Source organism: Hyaena hyaena, unplaced genomic scaffold, assembly GCF_003009895.1.
Source record: "Hyaena hyaena isolate Hyena2069 unplaced genomic scaffold, ASM300989v1 scaffold_209, whole genome shotgun sequence".
Taxonomy (NCBI): Eukaryota; Metazoa; Chordata; class Mammalia; order Carnivora; family Hyaenidae; genus Hyaena; species Hyaena hyaena.
The window spans coordinates 98,850-125,780 of record NW_024080844.1 but is presented as its reverse complement, the minus strand read 5'-3'; the positions used below and the strand labels follow the sequence as shown (position 1 = coordinate 125,780).

At 38.1% G+C, this 26,931-nt stretch overlaps 1 protein-coding gene and 1 pseudogene across 3 annotated transcripts in view; one reads left to right on the top strand and one right to left on the bottom strand.

Moving 5' to 3' along the window:
- The window catches only part of COP1 (COP1 E3 ubiquitin ligase), a 226,234-nt gene that overhangs the window by 177,261 nt on the left and 22,042 nt on the right, over positions 1-26,931 (bottom strand). For 2 of the 3 annotated variants that reach the window (XM_039242351.1, XM_039242353.1), the window contains exons 2-6: positions 25,050-25,109; positions 19,348-19,445; positions 13,260-13,336; positions 11,789-11,908; positions 2,730-2,798 (exon numbers count right to left, since the gene is read on the bottom strand). In XM_039242351.1, the coding sequence (XP_039098282.1) occupies positions 2,730-2,798; positions 11,789-11,908; positions 13,260-13,336; positions 19,348-19,445; positions 25,050-25,109 (424 nt within the window). The remainder of the gene's footprint in view (positions 1-2,729; positions 2,799-11,788; positions 11,909-13,259; positions 13,337-19,347; positions 19,446-25,049; positions 25,110-26,931) is intronic. The other variant, XM_039242352.1, reaches the window with a different exon arrangement.
- LOC120238568 lies at positions 5,972-7,200 on the top strand (annotated as a pseudogene).

Here is a 26,931-nt window from a genome sequence, read left to right as displayed (position 1 = left end):
CACAAATGAAAGTGTGCCAGGCTAACTTGGAAGCTTGCTAGTAGGGTAACAGTCTCAGAATCTTCACAGTTGTTCTTAGAGTTATATGTTGTATCCTGTCATTACCTGAGACATTTTAAAATCAAACAATTTTGTTGCAAGCATTAATAGACCTCTAGAAAAGCAGTGAAAAACCTCAGGGTCCAATTAAAACCTTAAATAATTCAGGACAGATGGAAGCCTGAGTGGCTCACTCGGTTAAGCCTCTGACTTCGGCTCAGGTCATGATCCTGCGGTCCGGGAGTTCAAGCCCTGCATCAGGCTCTGTGCTGACAGCTCAGAGCCTGGAGCCTGCTTTGGATTCTGTGTCTCCCTCCCTCTCTCTCTCTCTCTCTGCTCCTCCCTCGCTCACACTCTGTCTCTCTTTGTCTCACAATAAACAAACGTTAAAAAAATTTTTTTAATAATAATTCAGGACACAGATAATGAACAGCCATTTAATTTAACCCTCAGACACCCTCATGTTTGGACTATACACTTAACTGAATCATTTACTCATTCATTATCACGTAATTTCTCATGTACTTAATCCCACATTCAATGATTTTAAATGATTCCACTTTAGCGGAAAGAAGCATACGAAACTACTGCAAAACAATTTCATGTTCTGTCTTAAAAAGTTGGGAGGTATGTATGGAATATGAAAAACTATCACTTTTCCAAAGAATTTTCTATAGCAAAAAGATGCTGAGCGTACATATTAAATTAATAATTTTACTCCCATATATTACAAAATTTTCAGCTTTGCTACGCAAAGTGTGGTCCAAGGACCAACAACATTATCACCTGAAGCTTCCCAGAAACACAGACTATGGGGCTCCAAAACACACCCCCTTAATCAGAACTTGGATTCTATCAGGTCTTCAGGTGATTCTTATGCAAACCAAAGTTTAAGAAGTAGCCACCAAAAAAGAGAGGAATAAATTTTAAATTAATCATGAAGATGTTTTTGTTAATAGACATATTAAAATCACAATTATTAGCTCAGCAAAGCTTAAGTTTAAGGGAAAAAAAAGTCAGAAACCAGACAAAGAATATTTAGCTATCAATAGTATCAACAATACAGAAAAATCCAATTTGAACAAAGTAAGAAAAAGTTAAAAATAGATATCATGAATAATCAAAAAAAGAGGAAATAACACTCTAAGATAACATAAGGTTCTGACAACGCATACTAACCGTACTTCATCAAAATAAAAGCATCTCTCAGCTTTTTATTTTCAAAAATAGATGGCCCAGAGCTTGGCACATAATAGACATTACATGTATTTTTTAAATGAATAAAAAAATCTTACTTAGAAAACTTAAAATAAAAATATAAGAAATTTGAAGACAGTTCAGAATTTAAATGAAAAAACTGCTTTTTGAAGTTTTATTGGCATTCTTCCCACAGCATAGGATTTTTGCCTTTGATTTTCCCATATTTTGTACAAGTGTTAAACGATTGAAGAATTTTATAAATGTAAAATGAAAAAATCCTGATTAGACTGTTGATAAAAAATTACCTTTTAGCTCTCCTGCATGATATATTTCCAAGTTCTAAACAGGTAGCTATGTTCTCGCCTATTTGTCCCCACAGCATACATTTTTGCCATAAGACAAATACATAAGACTTTATTATCTAAATTTCCAAAGTTCTCTTTCCAGGGTGTCATTTGGTAATCCTATTTTCTATTCTTTAGAGCTTTGAGGTTAAGTCATTCTATTCAATCCTACAAAAAACTTTTCGGTATACATCCAAAAAGGGATTTTAAAGTACCTTTTTTTTTTAATTTATTTTAATGTTTTATTTATTTCTGAGAGAGAGAGAGATGGCATGAACAAGGGAGGGTCAGAAAGAGAGAGGGGGATACACACTCTGAAACAGGCTCCGAGCTAGTTGTCAGCACAGAGCCTGACACGGGGCTTGAACCCACAAACCACGAGATCATGACCTGAGCCGAAGTCAGACACTTAACTGACTGAGCCACCCAGGCGCCCCTAAAGTACCAATTTGCAGGGGCACCTGGATGGCTCGGTCAGTTAAGCATCTCAGGGGCACCTGGGTGGCTTAGTCGGTTGAGCATCCGACTTTCACTTAGGTCATGATCTCGCGGTTCGTGGGTTCAAGTCCCGTGTCAGGCTCTGTGCTGACTGCCAGCTCAGAGCCTGGAGCCTATTTCAGAGTCGCCTATTTCAGAGTCTGTGTCTCCCTCTCTCTCTGGCCCTTCCCTGCTCACGCTGTCTCTCTCTCTCTCCCCCCTAGAAATAAATAAAAAATATTTAAAAAAAAAAAAAAAAAGCATCTGAGTCTTGGTCTCGGCCCAGGTCACAACCTCAAGGCCTATGGGATCAAACCCCACAAAGCCTGCTCAGGACTCTCTGTCACTCTCCCCACCGCCCCCCATCTATGCACCTCTCCTGCTCATGCTCTCTCTCAAAATAAATAAGTAAACATTAAAAATAATAGTAATTAAGTATCCAAAAAAGTATAAAATAAAGAATAAAAATAAAATCATAATAAAGTACTAAGTTCTAAAGGCAAAAGAAGTTAAAATAACAAAGCATAAGAAAACTGCCTACAATTCAAAAGTTTTTTTTAAATGTTTAAACAAACTTCTGAGCATGAAATGCCTTTACAAAAATGGGGAGAAATGGGACTAGTCAACAACAGTAAAGAAAACATTTGTAAAACACACAAAGTAATATACCTCTCTCTTATTTCTTCTTGCAACCTTGAGGAATTCCATAAGGATCTGTAGTTGGGCTGCATGTGATTCCTATAATAGAAAATTATAATTGTTCTTTTAAAAACATGACTATGAGTTCAAAGTTTCTTTAACACCACACTTCATGCACTTCCACTTAAGTGGAACTTCATGCATCCACTTAAATTAGGCTGTTACTTCTACTTAAGCCATTTTCCCCAAAACTAAAACTCATTTTAAGAAACAGGTGTTTAAAATTACATTCCTCATCTACCATATGAAAAAAACTACTTGTGGAAAATGGCAATTCTGTTATCTGCCCTAGCTTTCTCCTCCAATCACCAAGATAAAAAAAAAATCATAGTGGAATCAACATACTTTCTAGACACTAAAATCGCTTTCTCCAAAAGCAGCATAATAAACGGGATGGAATCCATACCTGTTAGAAATGAAACTTGCTATTTGTGGCTATCACCTACTCCCACAGATATGAGACTAAATATATTTCCATAGAAAATTTCAGTCAGAATCAAACATTTAAAAACAAATATTTTAATATAATCAAGTGGGGGAGAGGTAAGTATTGCTTAGTGGTAAAAATTGGTAAAAATTGTTAAGTGGAGCAAACATAGCAGATAAAAGATAATTATAAGCTTGACATTTTCTGGGTATAAAATATAAAACTGTAAATATTTGTGTTACTGTTAAAATTCACACAAAGAACCAAGGAATTTCAGGTGAAACTGATGAATATGTAAAAAGAGCATCAAAAGCTAAAAATCGAATAAGATGAGATGGTTTATTAACCGAGGTAATTCTAATTTCTTATATATTCCAAAAGAAGAAGAAGAAAGACCAGTATATCACTTCCAAATCAAAAATAAGTAAATAAATAAAAAATAATAAAACTTTCATTTACCTTGTTATGCAACGGAATTGTCTAGGGGCATTTGTTAAAAACAAATAGGGACAATTATATTTGATTCTGTTACTCTAGAAAAGATTCCAAGAACCTCTGTTTCACAAGTGTCCAGGGGCATCTGGGTGGCTCAGTCAGTAAGGTAACCTGCTTGATTTTGGCTCAGGCCATGATCCCAGGGTTGTGGGACTGAGCCCTGCAACTGGCTCTGCATTGAGTGTGGAGCCTGCTTAAGATTCTCTCTCCCTCTGCCCCTCCCCACCTCTCTTAAAAAAAAAAAAAAAAAAAAAAATCCCCAGATGATAAGAATAAGCCAGTCAAAATTTGACAAATCCCTGAATATTACACATTCCACGAAAATATATGGCCACCCACTCCCAGAGTCTATCCCTATGAGGAGAGAGAAGGACTCTTCATATTTTGCGTATTTAAAAGGCAAAATAGATCAATGAAATGTTTAAGTCAAGATAATAAGGACAAGGGAGAACAAATCAAAGAGACAATCACATTAGGATATTCCAATTAACAGAATTAATGTTTCACAAGTGAACCAATTTTTAAAGCATAGTATCATGAAAATTTTAAAGTGAATTGTTTTCCTGCAAAACCAAAAGTGGTATTAACCAAAAAGTGGTATGTACTGGAGCTTAGGCACATTCTTGAAAGGTAAGTTGAACTATCACACAGAATAAACTCCTCAGGGCTCTGTGCCCCAACAATGATGACAAATATACTTCTGCATCTTTCTTAGGACTTTTTACACAGGTTCTCTGTAATGGTCGACGGAATATTTGGCTAAAGAGCTAACACCGCATCTTCACACAAAAACAACACACACAGCCAACACTGTTGATTCATTTGCAAAGGATGTGTACAAACTAACCTCCAAATACGAAGTCTGAATACTTTGCTTCAGTCTATCAACTAGAACATGTAACTAAGCTAAGAAAAAACTGATCTGTAGAAAAAGAGGGGAAAAAATCCCCCAAAGCCTCAAGGTCAAAGGAACACTGGGATCAACTAAGAACAATAGGAATTCAATTCAGTAAATGGCACCTCTTCTGCAATTTATTCGTCTTTAAAAGTATAATTTGGGGCAGCTGCTTGGCTCAGTCGGTTAAGCTTCTGATTTCAGCTCAGGTCATGATGTCACGGTTCACAAGCTTGAGCCCAACACCGGGCTATGTGCTGAGGGCTCAGAGCCTGGAGCATGCTTCGGATCCTGTGTGTGTGTCTCTCTCTGCCCCTCTCCCGTTAGCGCTCGCTCTCTCTCTCTCTCAAAAATAAAATAAACATTAAAATCAAAGTATAATATCAAGAAAGGAGATAAATGGCAAATTTCTGAAACTATAACTTCATATGTAAATATAAAATACATAAAGGAAACAGAAAATTAAAAAGAGTGCTTAAATGTGAAGAATAGAGGTACCTAGGTGGCTCAGTAGGTTAAGCATCTGACTCAATTTTGGCTCAGGTCATGATTTCACAGTTCATGACTTCGAGCTCTGCATCCAGCTCTGCGCTGGCAGCGCAGAGCCCAGTTGGAATTCTTTCTCTTTCTCTCCCCCTCCCTCTCTGCCCATCCCCTGCTCATGCTCTATCTTTCTCAAAATAAATTAACAAACATGAAAAACTAATTTTAAAAAAGAGAGAACACTTAAAAGACTACACTGTATGTTAGCTAACTTGACATGTTAACAAACATGAAAAAATAATTTTAAAAGAGAACGCTTAAAAGACTACATTGTATGTTAGCTAACGGAAGGAAGGAAGGAAGGAAGGAAGGAAGGAAGGAAGGAAGGAAGGAAGGAGGGAGGGAGGGAAGGAAGGAAGACAAGAAAGAAAGACCAGAAATATTACATTTTCCCAAGAGCCAGGGCAGAAAAAATTTGAAATACACAAACATCAGGCAGAGTACTCAAGAAAGGGTGGAACTTTCCAGAATGCTCACTGAGAAGTGGAGGAGTGGCAACTGCTTGAGCTGTGCCCAGCAATGTGCTCCTTCCTACTCCCCATCATGGTAAAAAGAGGGGCACCTGGGTAGCTCAGTAGATTGAGCATCTGACTCTTGATTTGGGCTCAAGTCATAATCTCACAGTTCATGAGACTGGGTACCGTGTTAGGGGATATACTCTGACAGCATGGAGCCTGCTTGAGATTTTGTCTCTCCTTGTCTATCTCTGCCCCTCCCGTGCTCACTCTGTCTCTTTCTCAAGATAAACAAATAATAAAAAAATAAGAAAGAAAATGGTGAAAAAACCACTTACTATCTTACTATGATTTTTTTTGGGGGGGGGTCAAATAATTGACGCAAGAATAACTGAAAAAAGCTTACAGGAAACTGGCTTTGAAGTACCACCCTGATAAGAATCCAAATGGAGAAAAGCTTAAACAGAGTTTTCAAGCTTATGAAGTGCTGATGCAAAGAAAAGGGAATTATATGACAAAGGAGGAGAACAGGCCATTAAAGAAGGTGGAGCAGGTAGCGGTTAGGCTCCCCCATGGACCTCTTTGATATGTGTTTTGGAGGAGGAGGAAGGATGCTGAGAGAAAGGAGAGGTAAAAACGTTGTGCATCAGCTCTCTGTAACCTTACAAAATTTATATAACGGTGCAACAAGAAAACTAGCTCTGCAAGAGAATGTGACTTGCAACAAATATGAAGGCTGAGGTGGTAGGAAAGGAGTGGCACATGCTGTCCCAATTACCAAGGTACCAGAATTCGAGTAAGAATCCACGAGATAGGGGCACCTGGGTGGCTCAGCTTATGATCTCAAGGGGCTCAGGTCACGATCTCAGGGTTCCTGGGATTGAGCCCAGGTTGGGCTCTACACTGACAGCATAGCACCTGCTTGGGATTTGCTCTCTCCCTCTTTCTCTGCCCCTCCCCTGCTCATTCATGCTTGTTCTCTCTCTTAAAATAAACATTTATAAAAAGAAAGAATTAAAAAAAAACTTTTCCCACCAGATGGGACCTGGAATGGTTCAACAAATTCAATCTCTGTGCATGGGGTGCCAGTCCTACAGGCAGACATAAAAGCAGCAATGGGAGGATGACAGTTCAAGAAAACAACTGCTAGTTCATACTGACGAAGGCACTAAAGATGGCCAGAGGTAACATTCCATGGTGAAGGAGACCAAGAATGAGGACTGGAGCCAGAACATATTATCACTGTTTTAGATCAGAAGGACCATGCTGTTTTTACTCGCAAGGAGATCTTTTCAGATGTATGGATATACAGCTGGTAGAAGCACTGTGTGCCTTTCAAAAGACAGTATCTACTCTTCACAATGGAACCACCGTCATTACCTCTCATCCCAGGCAAGACTGTCAAGCATGGAGATATCAAGTGTGTGTGCTAAATGAAGGCACGCTAATTAATTGTAGACCATACGAAAAAGGTCACCTAATCATGGAATTTAAGGTAAACTTTCCTGAGAATGGTTTTCTGTCTCCTGACAAACTCTCTCTGCTGGAAAAACTCCTACCTGAGAGGAAGTAGAAGAGACTGATGAATTGGCCCAGGAAGAACTGGTGGACTTTGATCCAAATTAGGGAAGACAGCACCATGACAACGGAGAAGCACATAAGAATGATGAACGTCATCCTGGAGGTGGTGCTCGGTGTCAGACCTCTTACCAGGGCCAGTGAATAACACTGCTGGCCTTCTATATGCAGGAGTGAGTAAGTGAAGGACCACAATCATAGCTCACTACTTCCTACTGTTGTGAATACTCAATTACAGTAGTGTCTGATACATGAAGACTAAACTCAAATATAAAAGCTCTTTGTCCTGTATGATGACTTCAGCGTACGTGATCAATCTATTTCACAGTTGATAAAACTACTTCTTAAAAAATTTCCCCTAGCATTTGTTAGGCCACACCTTGTAACTGATTTCACTGCTATGTACATGAGACAGCTAGACTAAAATGCTAAGTGTATGTACTGATTTCAGTGTACAACCCTTAATTGTTAAGCTATGAAGTTAAGACTTGTACTTAACCGGCCATCAAAGAACTTAATTTGTAGAAGTGTTGGTCTGTAGTTGTATTAAGTGGGATTCATCGTGCCGCCTTGGCATTTATTCTATTGCCTGAACAGCTACTTGAAGAAGGTGTGTTATATAATCTGGCCTCTGGTATCAGAGATAGAAGGGACACCTTTCTAAAGCAGAGGGCTTGCACTCATAGAGTGGCATTCCCCTCTACGGCGCCACTTTTTTTTTTTTTCCTTAAATATATATACATCAGTTCAAATTACACCTTTTTTTTCCCCTCTTCTCTTTGGACCATGATAAGCTTCAGAATAGTGAGTTCAGGAGCAGGGGAACTTACAGTGAGGAGAAGTTAATTTGCATGTAGGAGATAGGAAGGTGTTACTTTAAACCATTTGACTAATACTCTGCAGTAATTGTAATCTAATGTTTCTAGTATAGCAAATTATGATGAATAACTTTAATTGTAGGTTTAAAAATCATGTTCACAAGCTTAAATCTAGATATCAGAATTAAGCAATTCTGGAAACATGTGAATGTTTCCTTAATATACTGATTACAAAGATAAATATATATATGTATATACATGTACATACATATACATATGTATATGAATACTCAGAAAGTTTGCTTTGGTAGTGGGGCAAAATTAGCCTATATAAAAATCTCCTCTGTTACCACCTAATAAAGCTTTAAAAAAAAAAAAAAGATTCAAGAGAATCCAACTATTTCCAAGTAATTTATTGTGCGAGAACAAAGCTCAGGAATGTATAAAGTAAAAAAAAAAAAAAAAACAGCACTAAAGAAAATAAAATTTACAATTCCTGGAATCCAATCAAAAAATTAATAAGTAAGGGTGGCTGGGAGTTAAGTGTCCAACACTGGATTTTGGCCCAGGTCATGATCTGGATCGAGCCCCACATCAGACTCTGCACTGACAGCCAATAATCGACAAATCATTAGGGAAATGCAAATCAAAACCACTGTAAGATATCACCTTATACCTGTTACAATGGCTATTTTCTAAAGGAGACAAGCTAACAAATGGTGGTGAGGATGTGGAGAAAAGGGAACCCCTGTGCACTAGTGGTGGGAATGTAAACTACTGTGGGAAACAACAGTATGGAGGTTTCTCAAAAACTGAAAATAGTTCTGTGGCTTTTCACCACAAAACTGCTGGAAGGCTTCTAGGTACACAGGAAGCACAATGGCTGCGTGGCTTCTCTGGTCCACCTGGCCTTCCAGGTATACAAGGCGGTGGGTCCCATGTACCTGGAGATAAGAGCTGTGATGGAGCAGACCCCTGAAATACAGAAGGACCAGTCTGAATACAAGCTACTGAAACCCTCACTGCACAAGGTGGCTGACAAGCACCAGAAGGACCAAATCAAACGCCCTATTGCTAGAGGCATAAGGAAACCCGTGGGACAGCAATTCTGAAAAGAAGTTCACATTAAGAATCTTCTCTCACTCAGGGCACCTGGGTGGCTCAGTCAGTTAAGCATCTGACTTCGGCTCAGGTCGTGATCTTACAGTTTATGAGTTCAAGCCCCATGTCGGGCTCCATGCTGACAGCTCAGAGCCTGCTTTGGATTCCGTCTCCTCTCTGCCCTCCCCTGCTCGCTCGTTCTCTCTCTCCCTCTTTCTCTTTCTCTCTCAAAATAAATAAACACTAAAAAAAATTATAAACAAAAACAAAAGAAACTTTACTCACTTTTCAAAAAAAAACACAGCCAATGCCTGAGAAGGAGGTGCTGGGCAACGAGGAGGGCAACCTGGCCACCATCTCTGAACCTTGAATCAAACTTCTGGGCCTTCTTAAGGAAAATAAAAACTGAAAACAGTACTACCATATGATCCAGTAATCCTACTTCTCAGTCTTTATCCAAACAACTGAGTCACTGTGGTGAAGAGACACGTGAGCCCCTGTGTACACTACAGTATTATTTACAAAATAACCAAGACACAGAAACATCCTGAGGGTCCACCACCATGAATGGATAAAGACATGGCATGTGTATACACAATGGAATACTCTTCAGCCATGAGAATAAAGTAGATCTTACACTTGCAACAACATGGATGGGCCTTGAGGGCATTATGCTAAGAGAAGAAAGTCTGACTGACATTGATCTCACTTACACGTGGAATCTTAAAAACAAAACCCACCATACTCATAGAGATCAGATTTGTGCTAACTAGAAACGGGGGTGATGGGGGGATTGGACAAAGGTGATCAATAGGTACAAACTTCCAGGTATAAGATAAATAAGTACTGAGGATGTAATATACAACACGATGACTACAGTCAACACCACCGTATGGTATATTTGAAAACCGCTCAAGAGTATAAATCCTAAAAATTTTCAGCACAAAGAAAAACACATTTTTTCCCTTTTTTGTTTCTCTTGTATCTATATGAGATAAAGGATGTTATATGAGATAATGGATGTTACTAAACTTACTATGGTAATCACTGCACAATACATATATGTCAAGGCATTATACTATATACCTTAAGCTTACAGTGCTATGTGTCAATCATATCTCAATAAAACTAAAAGAAAATAAATAAAAATAAAGCTCCTTCTTCCAAAAACACAGGAGAAATTCCTGCCAGCCCTGCCCCTTAAAAAGACACAGCATGGGAGAATCATTCTGGTAAGCACCACCTCAGCTATTCCCTTGTCCTACTGAAAAGACTCCCATTCTATCAGATGCGCTCCAGATCTAAGCTATGTTAATAAACAATCCGCCACAGAAATTTTTAAACTGAAACTGGAAAGGAAGGCCCCCTTTTTTCTTTCAAAACATAAATATAAATGAAGAAAGTGTGAGTGACTATATTATCCACCATGTGATAAAAATCAGAGAAAAGGAAATCAGACCTGTCCCAAAGAAAGAGACATGAGAGGCACCAAAGACCCAACAACATTCAAGTGCCTGATCTCATTTCCTCAGTCTCCAGAGAAGCTATCCTTCTAATCTTCTCGCTGTTTGGTTGTTAAACTCCTCCTTTTCATGTATGTCAGCTACTCACTTACTTTACCCCCTCCTTTTCATTTTAAGCCAGGTCACGGGGACTCTGCTGGTGCTAAGATGGGAGTTGCTCCTAATGGATTATATTCCATTCTTGACTAATACATGCAAATTCATATTTTACACTGTTTTTACATGAAATAAATGCAATTTTACATTTATTTACTTTCATTAGATGAAACAGGATATATTTAGTCCTAGTTCCCATCTTTCTATAAATTCCTTTATTTAAGCCACAGACTACAGCTGCCACCAACGGACACTTGCTGAAAGTATTTTATGTAGATAAAAATAACAGTATCAATTTTCTCTTCTAAATCTCTTATGTGAAGAAAGGAAGATATGGCAAGTAATATGAAAGTAAAAGAAAAGAAAGTAATAAAAAAAAATGACCAATATAATTGTTCCCATTAAAACGAAACTGCACTTTCTCATGTCTTGCCTATCACTCAGTTTTTCTTAATATAAACTGGACAGTGCAAGTAAGTTGTATATAAGAAATCTAAGTTGGGGCACCTGGGTGGCTCAGTCAGTAAGTATCTGACTGTTGCTTTCTGTGCAGGTCATGATCTCACAGTTCTTGAGATTGAGCCCCATGCTGGGCTCTGCACGGACAGCGAGGGGCCTACTTAAGATTTTCTCTCTTCCTTTTTCTCTGACCCTCCCCTGCTTGGCTGTCTCTCCCAAAACAAATAAATTTTTTAAAAAAGAAAAGGGGCATCTAGGTGGCTCAGTCAGTTAGGCGTCTGACTCTTGATTTTGGTTCAGATCATGATCTCACGGTCATAGGATCCAGCCCCACATCAAGCTCTGCACTGAGCACAGGGCCTGCTTGGGATTCTCCCTCTGCCTGTCTTCCCCACTCATTCTCATTCTCTCTCAAAATATTTTTAAAAAGAAAAAGAAAAAAAACAACATTTGTCTTTTCTCTTACTTGGAATGGGGAATTTGTTAGAAGTGATACCTTGCACATGCTCTTTCTTGCAGAATAAAATTGGATGAACTGAGTAACAGACACTACCCTATTATTTTTAAGGATTTCTAGATCTTTCTCAGTGCAATAAAAAAACACCACTTAATATTTTTTAAAGTTCAGCTACCACTTACTGCTTCCAGTTGTTTCTTCTTTTGCACTAGTAATTCCAACATAAGGTTGACATTAGCCAAATCAAGGTTATCTTGGTCAGTTCCCAACAAATCCTGAAATATTTGCCACCTGTGGCCATTCTAAAAATAAAGAAAAGAAGAAACATGAAACATCCAGAAGATTGTTTCAGAGAGTCTAAAACAAATGCTTAACTGCTACTTCCTAATATGTTATGACACAGATATAAAAAATATACTTTGATATTCTAACCTAATCCTTCCTAACTAGTGGCTCCTAGCCTTCTAATGATAAATTAAACACTATTTCTCCCTTAAATGAATTTAGGTAACAGATACAAAAGTCATATTCAAGACAAATATTAAGTGAGCAAGGTTAAACGTAGAATTCCCTTCAAAATAAGTGCTTGGATTTTGAGGTGCCTGGGTGGTTCTCTCAACTGGGTGTCCAACTCTTGATTTCTGCCCTGGTCACGATAAAGCCCCATGTTGGGTTCTGTGCTTAGAGCATGGACCCTGCTTGGGATTCTCTCTCCCAATCTCTGCCCCTCCCCCTCCTCAAAGTAAGTAAGATAAACTTTTATAAATAAATACATAAATAAGTGCTTACATTTTAATTATTTGTCTAGCCAACTTTGTACTTAGTAAGGCATTAATTTAAGCTCATTTCCCTCAATAATTCGGGTCTGATTCTCTTAATTCAGAATCTTCCAATAGTTTTTCCAAATTACCAACCATAGTTTCACACTGCCATATAATCCTCCAAATGTCATGTGTTACAAGCCAATAATGATTCAATGTGGATCCCACAAGACCTTTCAAAAGATGGTCACTAAATTTTGGACAATGTAGTTAACAAAGTCTTTACTAAATAGAATAAACTTAAAACAAATTTCCTTTGAAAAAGAAATCAGTGACATACTAAGCTTTGATAGCTGGGTGGCTCATTCATTAAGCACCTGACTTCTGCTCAGGTCATAATCTCACAGGGTTCTTGAGATGAAGTCTCACTTCAGGTGAGCTCAAGCTCTGCTTCAAGTGAGCCCTGCTTTGCTCTCTCGCTCTCTCTCGCTCTCTCTCCACCCCCCTCCTTCTCTCCCTCTGACCCTCTTGAGGTTCTCTCTCTGCCACTTGCTCACTTGTGTGCTCTCTCTCTCAAAATTACATTTTTTTAAAAATTTTTGTTAACATTTATTATTGAGAAACAGAGAGACAGCGCATGAGCATGGGAGGGGCAGAGAGAGGGAAACATACAGAATCCCAAACAGGGTCCAGGCTCGGAGCTGTCAGCAAAGAGCCCAATGGGGGACTCAAACCCATGAGCAGTGAGATCATGACCTGAGCCGAAGTCAGACGCTCAACTGACTGAGCCACCCAGGTGCCCCCCCAAAAAACAAATGTTTAAATTAATATTAAAACAATAAAAACAACAAATTGAAATTTATTAAAAATAGTAATAAGAGTTGAAACATACGGTGCTACTCACTGAGTGGTCCAATTTGAACCTCTTTTCCTCAAATCTTTGGTTCTGTTTGAGAATGAGCTCATTCACTAAAAAGAGAAACAAAACAAAAAGCACATATAATTTGAATTATTGTTAAATGCATCACCTAATTGTTCTGCTTAAATGGGTTCGATTTTCAATTTAAAAACCCCCAAGTTTAAAAGATGCTAAGCAGAAAATGCTAGGTTTTCACTTTATATCCAATTTGAAACCGTCTTACCACAGCTACTACCACAACGGCTATTAGCACTCCCACCACTACCACAGGAGAATTGTGTAGAACGTGCGTTTTCGTGTACGTATCTCAGTGACACGATCAGCACCTGGAGGGAGACAATTCTTCACAGTGTGACACTGCCCCATCCTCCACATGGTACCTGGCTGATTCTATAAAGTAGGCACTAATCGTTTTTATTTGTTCTTTTTGTTTGTTACTGTCCTATATATACCAATTTTATAGGCAGACACTGTCAGTTACCTATCAAAAACATCCTCCCCCCTCTTTTTGTAAATAACACCATAATTTTCTCCCAAGTGTCAGGCGGCCGCATGCTTTCAGAAAAGCCAGGTCCCGCCCCAGCCCAATGGTGTGCCTGGCTATCTGGACCGCTTAGAGCCATGCTGCTGTCTTGCGGGGAGCTAGTCAAAGAGCCAACGCATATGCTGGAGACGGAGGAACAGAAAGAGAACTTGATACTCTCACTGAACCACTAAATTAACCAATTCTACAAATTCTTTTCTTCTCTCTTTAACAGCCAACTAATAACAACAAACAAAAACAACAAGAACTGGACAAAGAAAAAGAAGCTAGCACTAAGCCAGTTTAGCACTAGTCTAGCACCTTAATTTATAGACATTATCCTATGGGTTATCCTCTCCATTTCAGAGATGAGAAAAATACAGCATCAGGAACTCACTCATGGTAACATAGAATATAAGAGAACTAGGATATAAATCCCACCTAATATAAATTATAAAATACATTTATTTAATAAATAAATTTAATAAATATTAAATCCCATATAATATTTCCCACTATACCACAATCCAACTATTAATATTAAATATTAATATTTCTTAGCCAACCAGAGAGGTATCAAGCCCACACTAAGAATCCACACTTTAATGATAAATAACATTCAATCTACTAAACCTCAAGCAACTCTGAGTAGGAAGACAAATATATATGGGGCAGAAATTGTAACATAATGTGATAATCACTACTATCACTGAAACAGCCTTACACAGGACACAGGACAAGGAGCAATCAAAGTGTGAATGAGTAGGCTACACGTAGAAGGTGACAAGAGAATTAGGTCACAACATGCACACAGAGACTCACTAGGCAGAAAAAGTAGTGGAAAAAATTTCAGATAAGGGTGTGAGAAAGAGGAGGGAATGTCATAAAAGAGCAGGAGATAAAATGACTTAAAATCTTTATGTTGAAACACAGGGTCATGGTGATTCCGTTAATGATTAATGGCCTACCAACTAAGGCTAGAAATGTAGACAGATGGAAGCCTAGTATGTATCTCACAAAGCTACTATTATAATCCAGGGAAGAGAAAGGAGAGCCTGAAATGACATAGTGGGAATAAAGAGAAGTACACGAATAAAAGTTTAATGTTTCAGTAACAGAATTCTCCATTTGAATATAAACTGACTTAAATTTTAATACTTTGTGTGTATACTACACTGCATTCTACTGAGAAATTTTGTGTACCACTGAACTTTAAGGACATTCTATATCCATAATTATAAATCCCTGGATCCTTAAAACAGCCACAGTACTAAGAACAAACTATGCATTTCAACTGCTAACACTTCCATTCTAGCAACTATCTTTTTAAAGCAAGACAGTATAGTTAAAGCACATACTCTTTTTTTTTTTAATGTTTTATTTACTTCTGAGAGAGAGAGAGAGAGAGAGAGAGAGGGAGAGACAGAGTGAGCAGGGGAGGGTCAGAGAGAAAGGGAGACACAGAATTGGAAGCAGACTCCAGGCTCTGAGCTGGCTGTCAGCACAGAGTCCAACGCGGGGCTCGAACCCACAAACCATGAGATCATGACCTGAGCCAAAGTCGGACGCTTAACTGACTGAACCACCCAGGCGCCCCTAAAGCACATACTCTTAAGACCAACGACTTGGGACCAAATTCCAATTCCAATAAAAGCCGTATAACTTTACACGAGTTACTCAACTTTTCTTTGCATTAGTTTCCTCACCTGAAGAATGAGTATGGCAACAACAGTACCTATTTCATAGGACTGAAAATTAAATGAGTTGGTTTACACAAAGCACTTAGGACACTGCTTAGCAGTAGAATGTTACATAATTTACTTTTTTTCCCTTTTTTTAAATTTAGATTTTAGTTAGTTAACATACACTGCAATATTGGTATCAGGAGCAGAATCTAGTGATTCATCACTTACTTACAACACCCGATGCTCATCACAAGTGCCCTATTCTTAGTTATTTACTTGCTTTACAAATAAGGATTTTATTTTATTTTATTTTTATGTCTTTATTTTGAGAGACAGAGAGCAAGCAGGGGAGGGGCAGAGAGAGAGGGAGGCACAGAATCTGAAGCAGCCTCTAGGCTCTGAGCCATCAGCACAGAGCCTGACACGGGGCTCGAACCCATGCACTGTGAGATCATGACCTGAGCCGAAGTCCAAAACTCAACTGACTGAGCCACCCAGGCGCCCCACAAAGAAGGATTTTTTTTTTTTTTTTTTTACAAATAGTTTATTGTCAAATTAGTTTCCACATAACACCCAGTGCTCATCCCCACAAGTGCCCTCCTCCATGCCCATCCCCCCTCCCCCCCACATCCATCAGTCCTCAGTTTTTGTCAGCATTCAAGAGTCTCTCATGGTTTGCCTCTCTCCCTTTCCCCCACCATTTCCCCCCTTCTTCTCCCGGTTGGTCCTCTGTTAAGTTCCTCCTAATCCTCCTATACATGCACACATATGATATCTGTCCTTCTCTGCCTGACTTATTTCGCTCAGCATAACACCCTCAAGGTCCATCCATGTTGCTACACATGGCCAGATTTCATTGTTTCTCATTGCCATGTAGTATTCCATGGTATAGATAAACCACATCTTCTTGATCCATTCGTCCGTTGCCCACAAAGGATTTTAAACGTACCATTCATGTTGTCCCTCACAAAATCATAAAGTCATTCATAAGGGAGATAAGAAAATTCAATTTACAAATTTTATACACAGAGAAGTACAGACTGAGAGAGGGAGAGAGATGGAGGCAGGAAGCTGGAGGGGGCTTTCCCATCATGGAGGGACAGGGAGAGCTAGGGAGCAAGTCTTGGCAGGAGCGGAAGACAGCAATCAATGGGGATAATCGATGGGGACAGGGACAGGGAGACTTCACCTCGCATGAGCCTTTCAGTAACAGGAGAAAGAAAGAAAGCTCTCAAAAGCAAGTAGGATGGAAAGAATCGTGAATGTGTTGGAGGGGGAAAGTCAGGAAGAGTGAACTAAACAGAATGCTATGAAAGGTAGAAGAGATGGGAGAAAGTCAGAAGAAAAAGGTTCTAATAGTGCAGTGTTTAGGTCAGGAAAGGAAAAAATCAAAGTACTTGTCTTGACAAAAAAGTGTATAATAATAATGACTAGAAAAGCAAATCTTTCTTTAGTGTTTGGCTTCCAGTGCTTTGCTTTCATTAAAATTGAAAAAAGGACTTGACTTTTTAACTAAGAGAGCATTAAGATTCTTTTAGAGGATAAATCAATAAATGCTTTTTTCCTTAAGTTCTTAATTCAGAATGAGGTCAAAAAACTGAGTGACACTGGGACACCTGGGTGGCTCAGTTGGCTAAGCGTCCAACTTCGGCTCAGGTCATGGTCCCATGGTTCGTGGGTTCGAGCCCCGCATCGGGCTCTGTGCTGACAGCTCAGAGCCTGGAGCCTGTTTCAGATTCTGTGTCTCCCTCTCTCTCTGACCCTCCCCTGCTCACACTGTCTCTCTCTTTCTCTCTGAAATAAATTTTTAAAAACATTAAAAAAAAAACCAAAACTGAGTGACATTACTGTTAACAAAATTCCTTCAATCCCCGTCAACTTATTTACATAAGCAAAGCTTCTCAATACTTACACTTTAAAAAGAAAAAGAAAAAAATCTTAAACTTACATCATGTTATATGTCCATTATATACGTATATTTTTAAAAACTATGATCCTCGGGCACCTGAGTGGCTCAGCCAGTTAAGCATGTGACTCTTGATTTCAGTTCAGGTCATGATCTCACCATTCATGAGATTAAGCCCCACGTCAGACTCTGTGCTGACAGCACAGAGCCTGCTTGGGATTCAGTTTCCCTCTCTCTCTGCCCCTCCCCCACTGGTGTGTTCTGTCTTTCTCTCATATTAAATAATAAACTTTTATAAATAAATAAGTAAATGAATGAATAAAAGAGGTAAGAGTTTTATTTTTAAATAACCAGATTTATAATACCAACTTCAGCTCAGGTCACCATCTCACAGTTCATGGGTTCAAGCCCCACATCAGGCTCTGTACTGTCAGCTCAGAGCCTAGAACCTGCTTCAGATTCTGTCTCCCTCTCACTGTGCCCCCCGCCCCCACTCGCACTGTCTCTCTCTCAAAAATAAACATTTAAAAATAATAATAAAATAATAATAATAAATAAAGGGTCCTAACCTATCAGTTAAAAAGGTGCAAGATGTGCCTGGGTGGCCCAGTCAGTTGAGCGACCAACTCCTGATTTCAGCTCAGGTCATTATCCCAGGGTTGTGGGATCAAGGCCCAAGTCAGGCTCCATGCTCTCCCTGCCTCTCCCTTTCACTCTCTGGGTGCCTGGGTGGCTCAGCTGGTTAAGCTTTGACACTTGATTTTTGGCTCTCACGTCATGATCTCATGCTTCATGGGATCGAGCCCTGTGTTGGGCTCAGCGCTGAAAGCACAGACCCTGCTTGGGATTCTCTCTCTCTACCTCTCTCTCTCTCTCTCTCTCTCTCTCCCCCTCTCCCTCTTGCTCTCGCTCTCACTCTCTCTCTCTGACCCTCCCCCAACTGTCTCTCAAAATAAACATTTAGAAAAAAAAGATTCTCTCTCTGCCTCTGCTCCTCTCCCCCAACTTGTGCTCTCTCTCTCTCTAAAATAAAACAAAACAAATACTCCTATTATCCATACTAAAAATTTTTATCCATAAAAAAAGGCTAAAAACTAGATCATCACCAAGATAATTTCTAACCTAGAAAATCAGTAATTGTGACTTCACTATTCACTGTACATATGTGAGAATATATACTTATTGTGTGAAATCACTTTCTACTAATATAGTACTTACTCCATGTTAAAATTTCTTCCGTACTAGTACTAGTACGTACTAGTATACAGTGCTCTATTTAGAAATTCACTTAACTTTTGAACTCATTGAAGAATCCTGTCTGAAAATCTTACTAAACACCAAAACTGTCAGAACATTAGATTTCTTTCTGTATTTAACCATTCCAAAAGAAGTTTCCCAAAGCTAGAACAACTGATAGGAAAGTGATTCTAGAAGCCCACACAGCAGCATCAATCCATGTTTCCAGGTTCAGGGACAAAAGGTTCTGCTTTGTAGGACTTTCATCTCCCTTCTGTCTAACCTCGCCCACTGGATCCAGTCCTGCAGAGCATCCTACCACTCAGCATTCTCCTTCTCCTAAGTTCCTTCTGCAAGCTCTTTCCTCCCCAGACTCTCACTTCGGCCCCAGAATCTCAAACATCAGGAATGCATGACACAGGTGTTCTGGACCTCTGCATTCCCCTTCAGCCTCACATTCTGTCCAGCCATCTATGTAAGAAATAGAGTTTTGCCAATTTTTCTTTTTTATGAAAATTAAAAATAAAATATAGTACTAACAACACATGGTATGGAAAATACACCAGAACCCAAGAAAGACTGGGGAGAGCACCCCGGTGAATAGGAGGGAGAGACTCACTTTACCTCTAAAGTATGTTTTCTGGATAAATTAGTGCCAACAAACACTTTGGGGCTCAAATATTTTTATAAAGAATCATTCCAAAGACTCACCCAAGAAATTAGGATACAGATGGTCAATATTATCCACAACATAGTTACACTTGGGACATCTATTATTATCCTCCAAACTCTGATGAATACACTTGTAGCTATTAGCAAGAAAAAAAAATAGATTTTATTAAATCAGTGAAGAATTAAATAAATTGGTCACAAAACAATGCCTATCAGTCTTCTATTTCTCATTTAAAACAAGTAATGTTATCAAATTTATTTCAGCTTCTATTTTTTCATAATGAAGAACACCTAAGGCATTTATTACATAATAGTATACAAAAGTTGTTTAAAAATGAACTTGAATAGTAAGTCAACTGGATATAGAATGTTTAAAAATGTACTAACTTTTAAGTTTATGTAATTTAAATATTATATAACAAACAACACCAAAAAAAGCAAATGCCTATGATTTAGTTAAGCAAACAGACCATTCATGTTCTTGGAGTGCTGATATTAATACAAAAAGAGCACATTCAAATAAAAAAAGAAAAGAGAAAAATATAAAAATCAATAAGAAACATTAGTCAATAAGCATGAGAAAATCATCACCTTCAGTAGAATAAAAAAACTGATTTTAAATTATATAGTAGTTTTTACCAAACAGAATGGAAAAATAAAGAAAATACTGTCAAAGTTAAGGAGCACATGTTAGTATAAACAACTTCATGTACTGATGAAGGAAATGTAACTACCACATTCCCTTTGATGTAATGATTTTATTTCTAGGAATGTATCCTAAGGAAATGAGCAGAGATGTATACGTAGAAAAGTATCCAAGATTATCTGTAAATAGCCATTAGAAGCAACCAAAACACTAGGACTAAATTGACTAATTTGTAAACATCAATCCAATGCAATATATATGAAAAAAAATCATATTGCAATACATAATATGTCATGAAAAATAACCTAATTAATAGTTATAGCTAGAGAAGTAAGATTACAAGAAATTTTTCCTTCTTTATATGTTTCTGTAATGTGTGACTTTTCACAATTGTCTTATTATAAACTTCTTAAATACTGTTCTACTAAACCACAGAGAAATATCAAACTGACATTTTAAAAAGTCACTATTAGTTTCTACTGACTAAACATCTCTAACATAGTGCATACAGTACAATCTCATTTCTATTTTTAAAAAACTGCATATGTGTACATTTAAAATAAACCAAAAAAAGACATTCATCCTTATGTTAATAATGTATGCCTCTGGATGGTATAATTATAGGAAATTTGTTCTTTGTAGATATCTACAAGTATCTATAGTTAAATAGTACTGCTCCTACAATCAGAAAAAAAAATTATTTGTAAGAATTTACAAGGGTGATTATAAAGATGATTCCTAAAAAGATAGCACCTCTCTTATTCTGTATTCAAATTACTATAAATGTTTAATTTGTGCATCTACTTACTTCACTCTACCTTATCAAAACAGAAACCTACATCCATTAGGTTTCTCTGTTCTAATTATCAACTGCTTTCTCACCTCACATTTGTTTCTTTAAAGATAATAAAAAGAAGACATCACAGAGAACGTAGCAGTGGTCTCTGGCACAGCACAAGGACATAAAGATCAGAGTAAATGGCTGGCACATAATAGGCACTCAAATATATATTAAATAATCTGCACAGCATTCTAGAAATAACATCACCTCTTGCAACTATGACAAGGCTAGGATTCCCATATTCCCACAAGATAGGCTGTATATCTGCTAGAAAGTTTCCTACATGGAAATTTCAATGAAGGAAATAATACACTAAACTTTTAGAAGCATAAAGCAGATATACAATTACAATATATTAAGATTCCATGTTCCCAACATGAAAACATTTATAGTCTGCTTAGGGAAAACAAATGAGTTAATATTACCAGAAAATATGCCCACATGACAAGATTTAACCGTTAAAAGAATCTGCAAGTTGAAAAAACCCAAGTCATGAAGTAGAGTAACTGGGAACCTGAGTCATGAAGTAGAGAACCTCATTAAATGTGAGAGAAGGGGCTGACAGATAAGCAGGCCATTTTGAGTTTTACCAAATGGGTTTTATAAAGAAATAATAGCTAGAAATAGGCAAATATGACAAGGAGAACAAGCTAAGCTGTTAACCCAGTGAGAGTTTGTCAATATTCCCAAAATTATCCCAGAATCCAATAGAATGTTCTCCTCTCCTATCTTCAGCATCTTAATCCCGTCCCTTGTTGGTAGGCTTACTACCACACTCCTAGAAGAAAAAACAGCCTAGGACACAGTCGCAAGAAACTGTCCTCAGGAACAAAAGTTCAACTGATGTTTCCACACAGCACTGACAATATCCGTCTATGCTATAAAATGAAAATGCATCAGTTACATACCACTGTATAAGCTGACATGACGACAAGATGAATCAAGTTTATCTTATAGCAGATACTACCTCACTATCACCCCAGGGCAGACCTGCCCTAGTCTAAGAAACAGGAACTATCTTATTTTGTACTGATCTGTGTGTCTGTCATCCCCTGTTCTATTTGTTCATTGAAAGCAAAATTTTGTTTTAATTCATCTCTGTACCTTCAATGTCTAGCACAATATCCTCTTAGAATTGGAACTAAATAAATATATCAAATGCATGAAAAAATTAACTCTACTTGACCATCATCAGCCCAGATGCAATATTTTGGAATCTAAAAGGAGCATAAGTATCTAGACTAGTGTCCAAAATAGGGAGGATAAAAAGATATATATCTGGGTCTACCTGAGAAGTTTTCAAAAGCTACTCACACACCAGCCATTAAAAGTTAAGAATTCAGGGGGTGCATGGGTGGCCAGTCAATTAAGCATCCGACTCTAGCTCAGGTCATAATCTAATGGTATTATCATGGTTCGTGAGTTCAAGCCCCATATTGGACTCTCTGCCATCAGCACAGAATCCACTTCAGATCCTCTGTCCCCCTCTCTCTCTCTGCTCCTCCCCCACTCTCTCTCTCAAAAACAAAATAATAATTATTATTATTATCATTATTAATCAGAGGGTACCTGGGGGACTCAGTCGGTTGAGCGTCCAACTCATGGACATCCAATCGTGGGATGGAACCCGCACTGAGTGGGTAGCCTGCTTGAGATATTCTCCCTCTCTCTCTCCCTCTCCCTCTGCCCCTCTCGTGCTTTCTCTCTAAATATAAATACAGGCACCTGCGTGGCTCCGTAAGTTAACTGCCCACCTTCATCTTGCAGTTCATAGGGTCGAGCCTCAAGCCTGGGTCTGTGCTGACAGCTCAGAGCCTGGAGCCTGCTTGGGATTCTGTCTCCCCCTCTCTCTGCCCCTCTTCTGCCCACGCTCCATCTCTCTCTCTCATTCTATCTCTCTCTCAAAAATAAACATTTAAAAAATATATAAATAAACTATAATTAATTCTGTGCCAGAGTGTACTGACATAAATGGGTGCCTACGTCCTCTACTAAGTGTATATCTGATTAATGAAGAATGAATATTTTGAAGTTTTGCCCTTTGCAACAACGGGATGCAACGGGATGGACCCAGAGGGTTTTATACTAAGTGAAGCAAATCAAAAGAAAGGCAATTACACCATGACTGCACTTATATGTGGAATCTAAAAAACAAAACCAATGAACAAACAAACAAACAGAAACAGACTCATATAAATACAAAGAACAAACTGGTAGTTGCCAGAGGGAGGGGGAGATAGGCAAACAGGTGAAGGGAACTAACAGGTACAAACCTCCAGTAATGAAATAAGTTATGGAGATGAAAAGAACAGCACAGGGAATGCTGTCATAATATTATAATAACATTGTGCAATGACAGCTGGTAACTACACTTATTGTTGTGAGTACTGAGTAATGTAGAGAATTATTGAATCACTATGTTGCACACAAGAAACTAATAAAACAATGTCAACTATACTTTAATAATTTTTAAAAATGAGTATTTCTCTATGTATGATAGCTATTTCTTCTATTAAGTACATGCCTATTTATAAGGTTTAAATATATTTTTCTTTTTTTTTTTTAACTTTGAAAGCATAATTTTTTTGAGAACTGCCTCTAATGTATAGAAAACTATGCCACTTTAACCATCCAAATACCTCTTCAAATGTTTTCTGAAACCCTCTATTCACCTACCCCCAACACACACAAACTTTCTGATTTCTCTTCATTTTTCTATAAGTAACTGTAGATACCAGGATAAACAGAGCCTTTATCATAAATATCTTTTTCTGTCTCTGAAAATAGGGATGAGTACATATAGAAAAAAAATCGAATAATTTTTGGAATAATTCTGATTATTCTGTGAATAATCAGAAAATTCTTGAAAAAGAAGAGACTATAACAACAGCAAGGGCAAATCAGGACCAGTGGTCATATACAACAACCAGGTATAAAGAAAGACTAGGGGCACCTGCATGGCTCAGTCAGTGGAGCATCTGACTCTTAATTTCAGCTCAGGTCATATTCCAAAGGTCATGGGGATTAAGCCCCAGGTCAGGCTCCACACTTAGCATGGAGCCTGCTTAAGATTCTAACTCTCCTTCTGTCCCCTCCGCCCCCCCCCCCAGTAAAATGAGGGGGACCTGGGTGGCTCAATCAGTTAAGTATCTGACTTCAACCAACAAGTGTTGGCTAGAATGTGGGAAAACTGGAACTCTTGGGTACTGCCAGGGAAACATGAAATGGTACAACACCTATGGAAACCAGTATGGAGGTTCCTCAAAAAATTAAACATAGAACTACCTGATGATACAGCAATTCTGCTCCTGGGTATATACCCAAAAGAACTGAAACAAGGATCTCAAGGAGACATTTATATACCAGTGCTCAAAGCACCATTCTTAACAAGAGTTAGGAAGTGAAGGCAATCCAAGTGTTCATTAACAGATAGATGAATAAACAAAATATAATACACACAGTGGAATACTATTCAGCCTCAAAAAGGGAGAAAACTGACATATGCCACATGATGCTAGGTGAAATAAACCAGTCACAAAAATACAAATACTAATTGATGCCACTTATATGAAATATCTACAACAGTCAAACTCACAGAAACAAAGTAAAATGGTGACTGACAGAGGCTAGGGGGAAAGGGAGGAGCCTTCAAGTAAGGGTATAGTTTAAGTTTTGCAAGATAAAAAAGTTCTGAAGATTAACTGAACAACAGTGTGAACAAACTTAACGTTATTTAACTTCAAAATGGTTGAGATGGTAAAATTTATGTGTATTTTACCAACATTTTTTCAATATACAGATTAATGTGGCATATACGTAAGACTAAACAACTAAAGATAATACTGAGCAAAATCTTAAAGAAGAAAACAGTTCTTTTTAATCCCCTAGATCCTTTTCCAATGACTTTCTAAACTCCATTCCTGGGCCTCACACCTATCCCCACAAGAGAGTTAAAGGTGCTTCATGCTGAACCTAATTATCCAACAACCCCAATTTTCTAAAAACAGTAATCGAAGCTCTCTAACCATCAACCCAAAAGTCTTAAAATCCATCTGCAAGAGCAATGGTAAAAAATTTCACAGAAATTACCCACCAACCATATGCTTACTGACTTGAGCTGTTGAACCTGTAAAAATATATCAATCAAATAAATTATAAAATAACCAAAATTATTTTAAAAACATAACTTCTTGCTGGCTACATTTATACACAAGCTAAAAATCAAGACAATTTTGCTAAATAAAATCATCTTACCAAAAGCTGTGGCCACATTTCGTCATGTATGCTTCCTCAATCATATCAAAGCAGATAGGGCTAAAAAGAAAATAGAAAAGTAATTGATACATTTTTTCCAGTAGAGTGATTATAAATTGGCAAGGCTGGTAACAATACCAACAAAATCATACTTCAATATGTGGTTAAGCCTCAAAACATCATATCAATGAAACAGAATTTCTATTGAGTTGAAGGTACTTTAGGGGATTGGTGGTAAAATGGCAATTTGTTCAAAATTACTTAGACAATTTGTTCTAAGCAATCAAGTTCTAAGATTGATTAAATGAGTAAATTAAAATGGCTCCAATACTTTAACTCACCTATAATTTTAAAGAACGCAAGTCACGAGACTCCTTAAGAGTTCTACCACCTTTTACAACCATCCCTGTATTCAAAAGCACCTAATTCAACTGTTGTTTTATTTCCTATTTCAAAAAAAAAAAAAACTTGTTCCCTGAGTAACAAACTTACAATTCCATTATCAATAACTCTTCTAGATAAGTAAGATGGTAATTATAGCTAATACTTGAAAGAGTACAAATAGTATCCATTAAAAAGAATACTAGCTCATTTAATCTTTGCAACAACAAAGTGCTGGTAGGTACGTATTACTAGACCTATTTAATGAGGAAATTGAGGCACAAAGATGCTAAAGTCATATAGTTAGGCAGTAACAACCAATTTTCAAACTTAGGTCCATGCTCTTAACAACCATTCTATACTAATTCCAGATACTGCAAGTTAAACACCATGTCATACCAACATAACAACATAGCTCTGGCCAACAAAAGGTTGTTATCAGTCTCTGAGAGGCCACTATCTACCAGAAAAATGAGAAGTCTTGTAAAAAGAGATCTCCCTTTATCCTTGCCTCTTTTTCCCTCCAAAACCTCTGATGAAGTCTCCAGAGATACAGCGGTCATCTTCTGACCAAGAAGACAAAAATGGTAAGCTAGGAAAATAGGCTACTATTTCCTTGATGACATCCTTGAGCAATTTCATCAACTATGGACTGCCTACCTCTGGACTTCTCATTACGTAAGAAAAGTAAAGCCTCACTTGTTTAAGGCAGTATTTATCATGTTTTCAGCTACTGGCATTCAAATCCAATCCCTACCGATAATACATGACACTTAAATTATGAAATGAAAATCTACCCACTTCTTCAAGAAAAATTACCTGGGCATAACTACTATCTTAGAATGTGAAATCATACGGGCACCTGGGTGGCTCAGTCGGCTGAGCATCCAACTTCAGCTCAGGTCATAATCTCACAGTTCATGGGTTCAAGCCCCATGTCAGGCTCTGTGCTGCTGGCAGCTTGCAACATGGAGCCTACTTTGGATTGTGTGTGTGTGTGTGTGTGTGTGTGTGTGTGTGTGTGTGTGTGTGTCTGCCTGCCTCTCCCCTGCTCATACTCTCTCTCAAAAATAAACATTAAAAATAAATAAGGGGCAACTGGGTGGCTCAGTTGGTTAAGCACCAACTTCAGCTCAGGTCATGATCCCACGGTTCGTAGGTTCGAGCCCCATGTCGGGCTCTGTGCTGACAGCTAGCTCAGAGGCTGGAGCCTATTTCGGATTCTGTGTCTCCTTCTCTCTCTGATCGTCCCCTGCTCATGCTGTCTGTCTGTCTGTCTGTCCCTCTCTCTCTCTCAGAAATAAATTTAAAAAAATAATAATAATAAATGAATGAATGAATGCATAAATAAATAAATGTGAAGTCATTAAAAAAAAGTTCTCTCTGCTGGAATGAGAAAAAAGAGCTCTCCTAAATACGAGCATTTGGTAATTTCTCTTTCGAAACAAAGCCCATCTTGCTCCTGTTTGATGGAGTTAAGAAAGCAGGGCTGAGGGTCCCT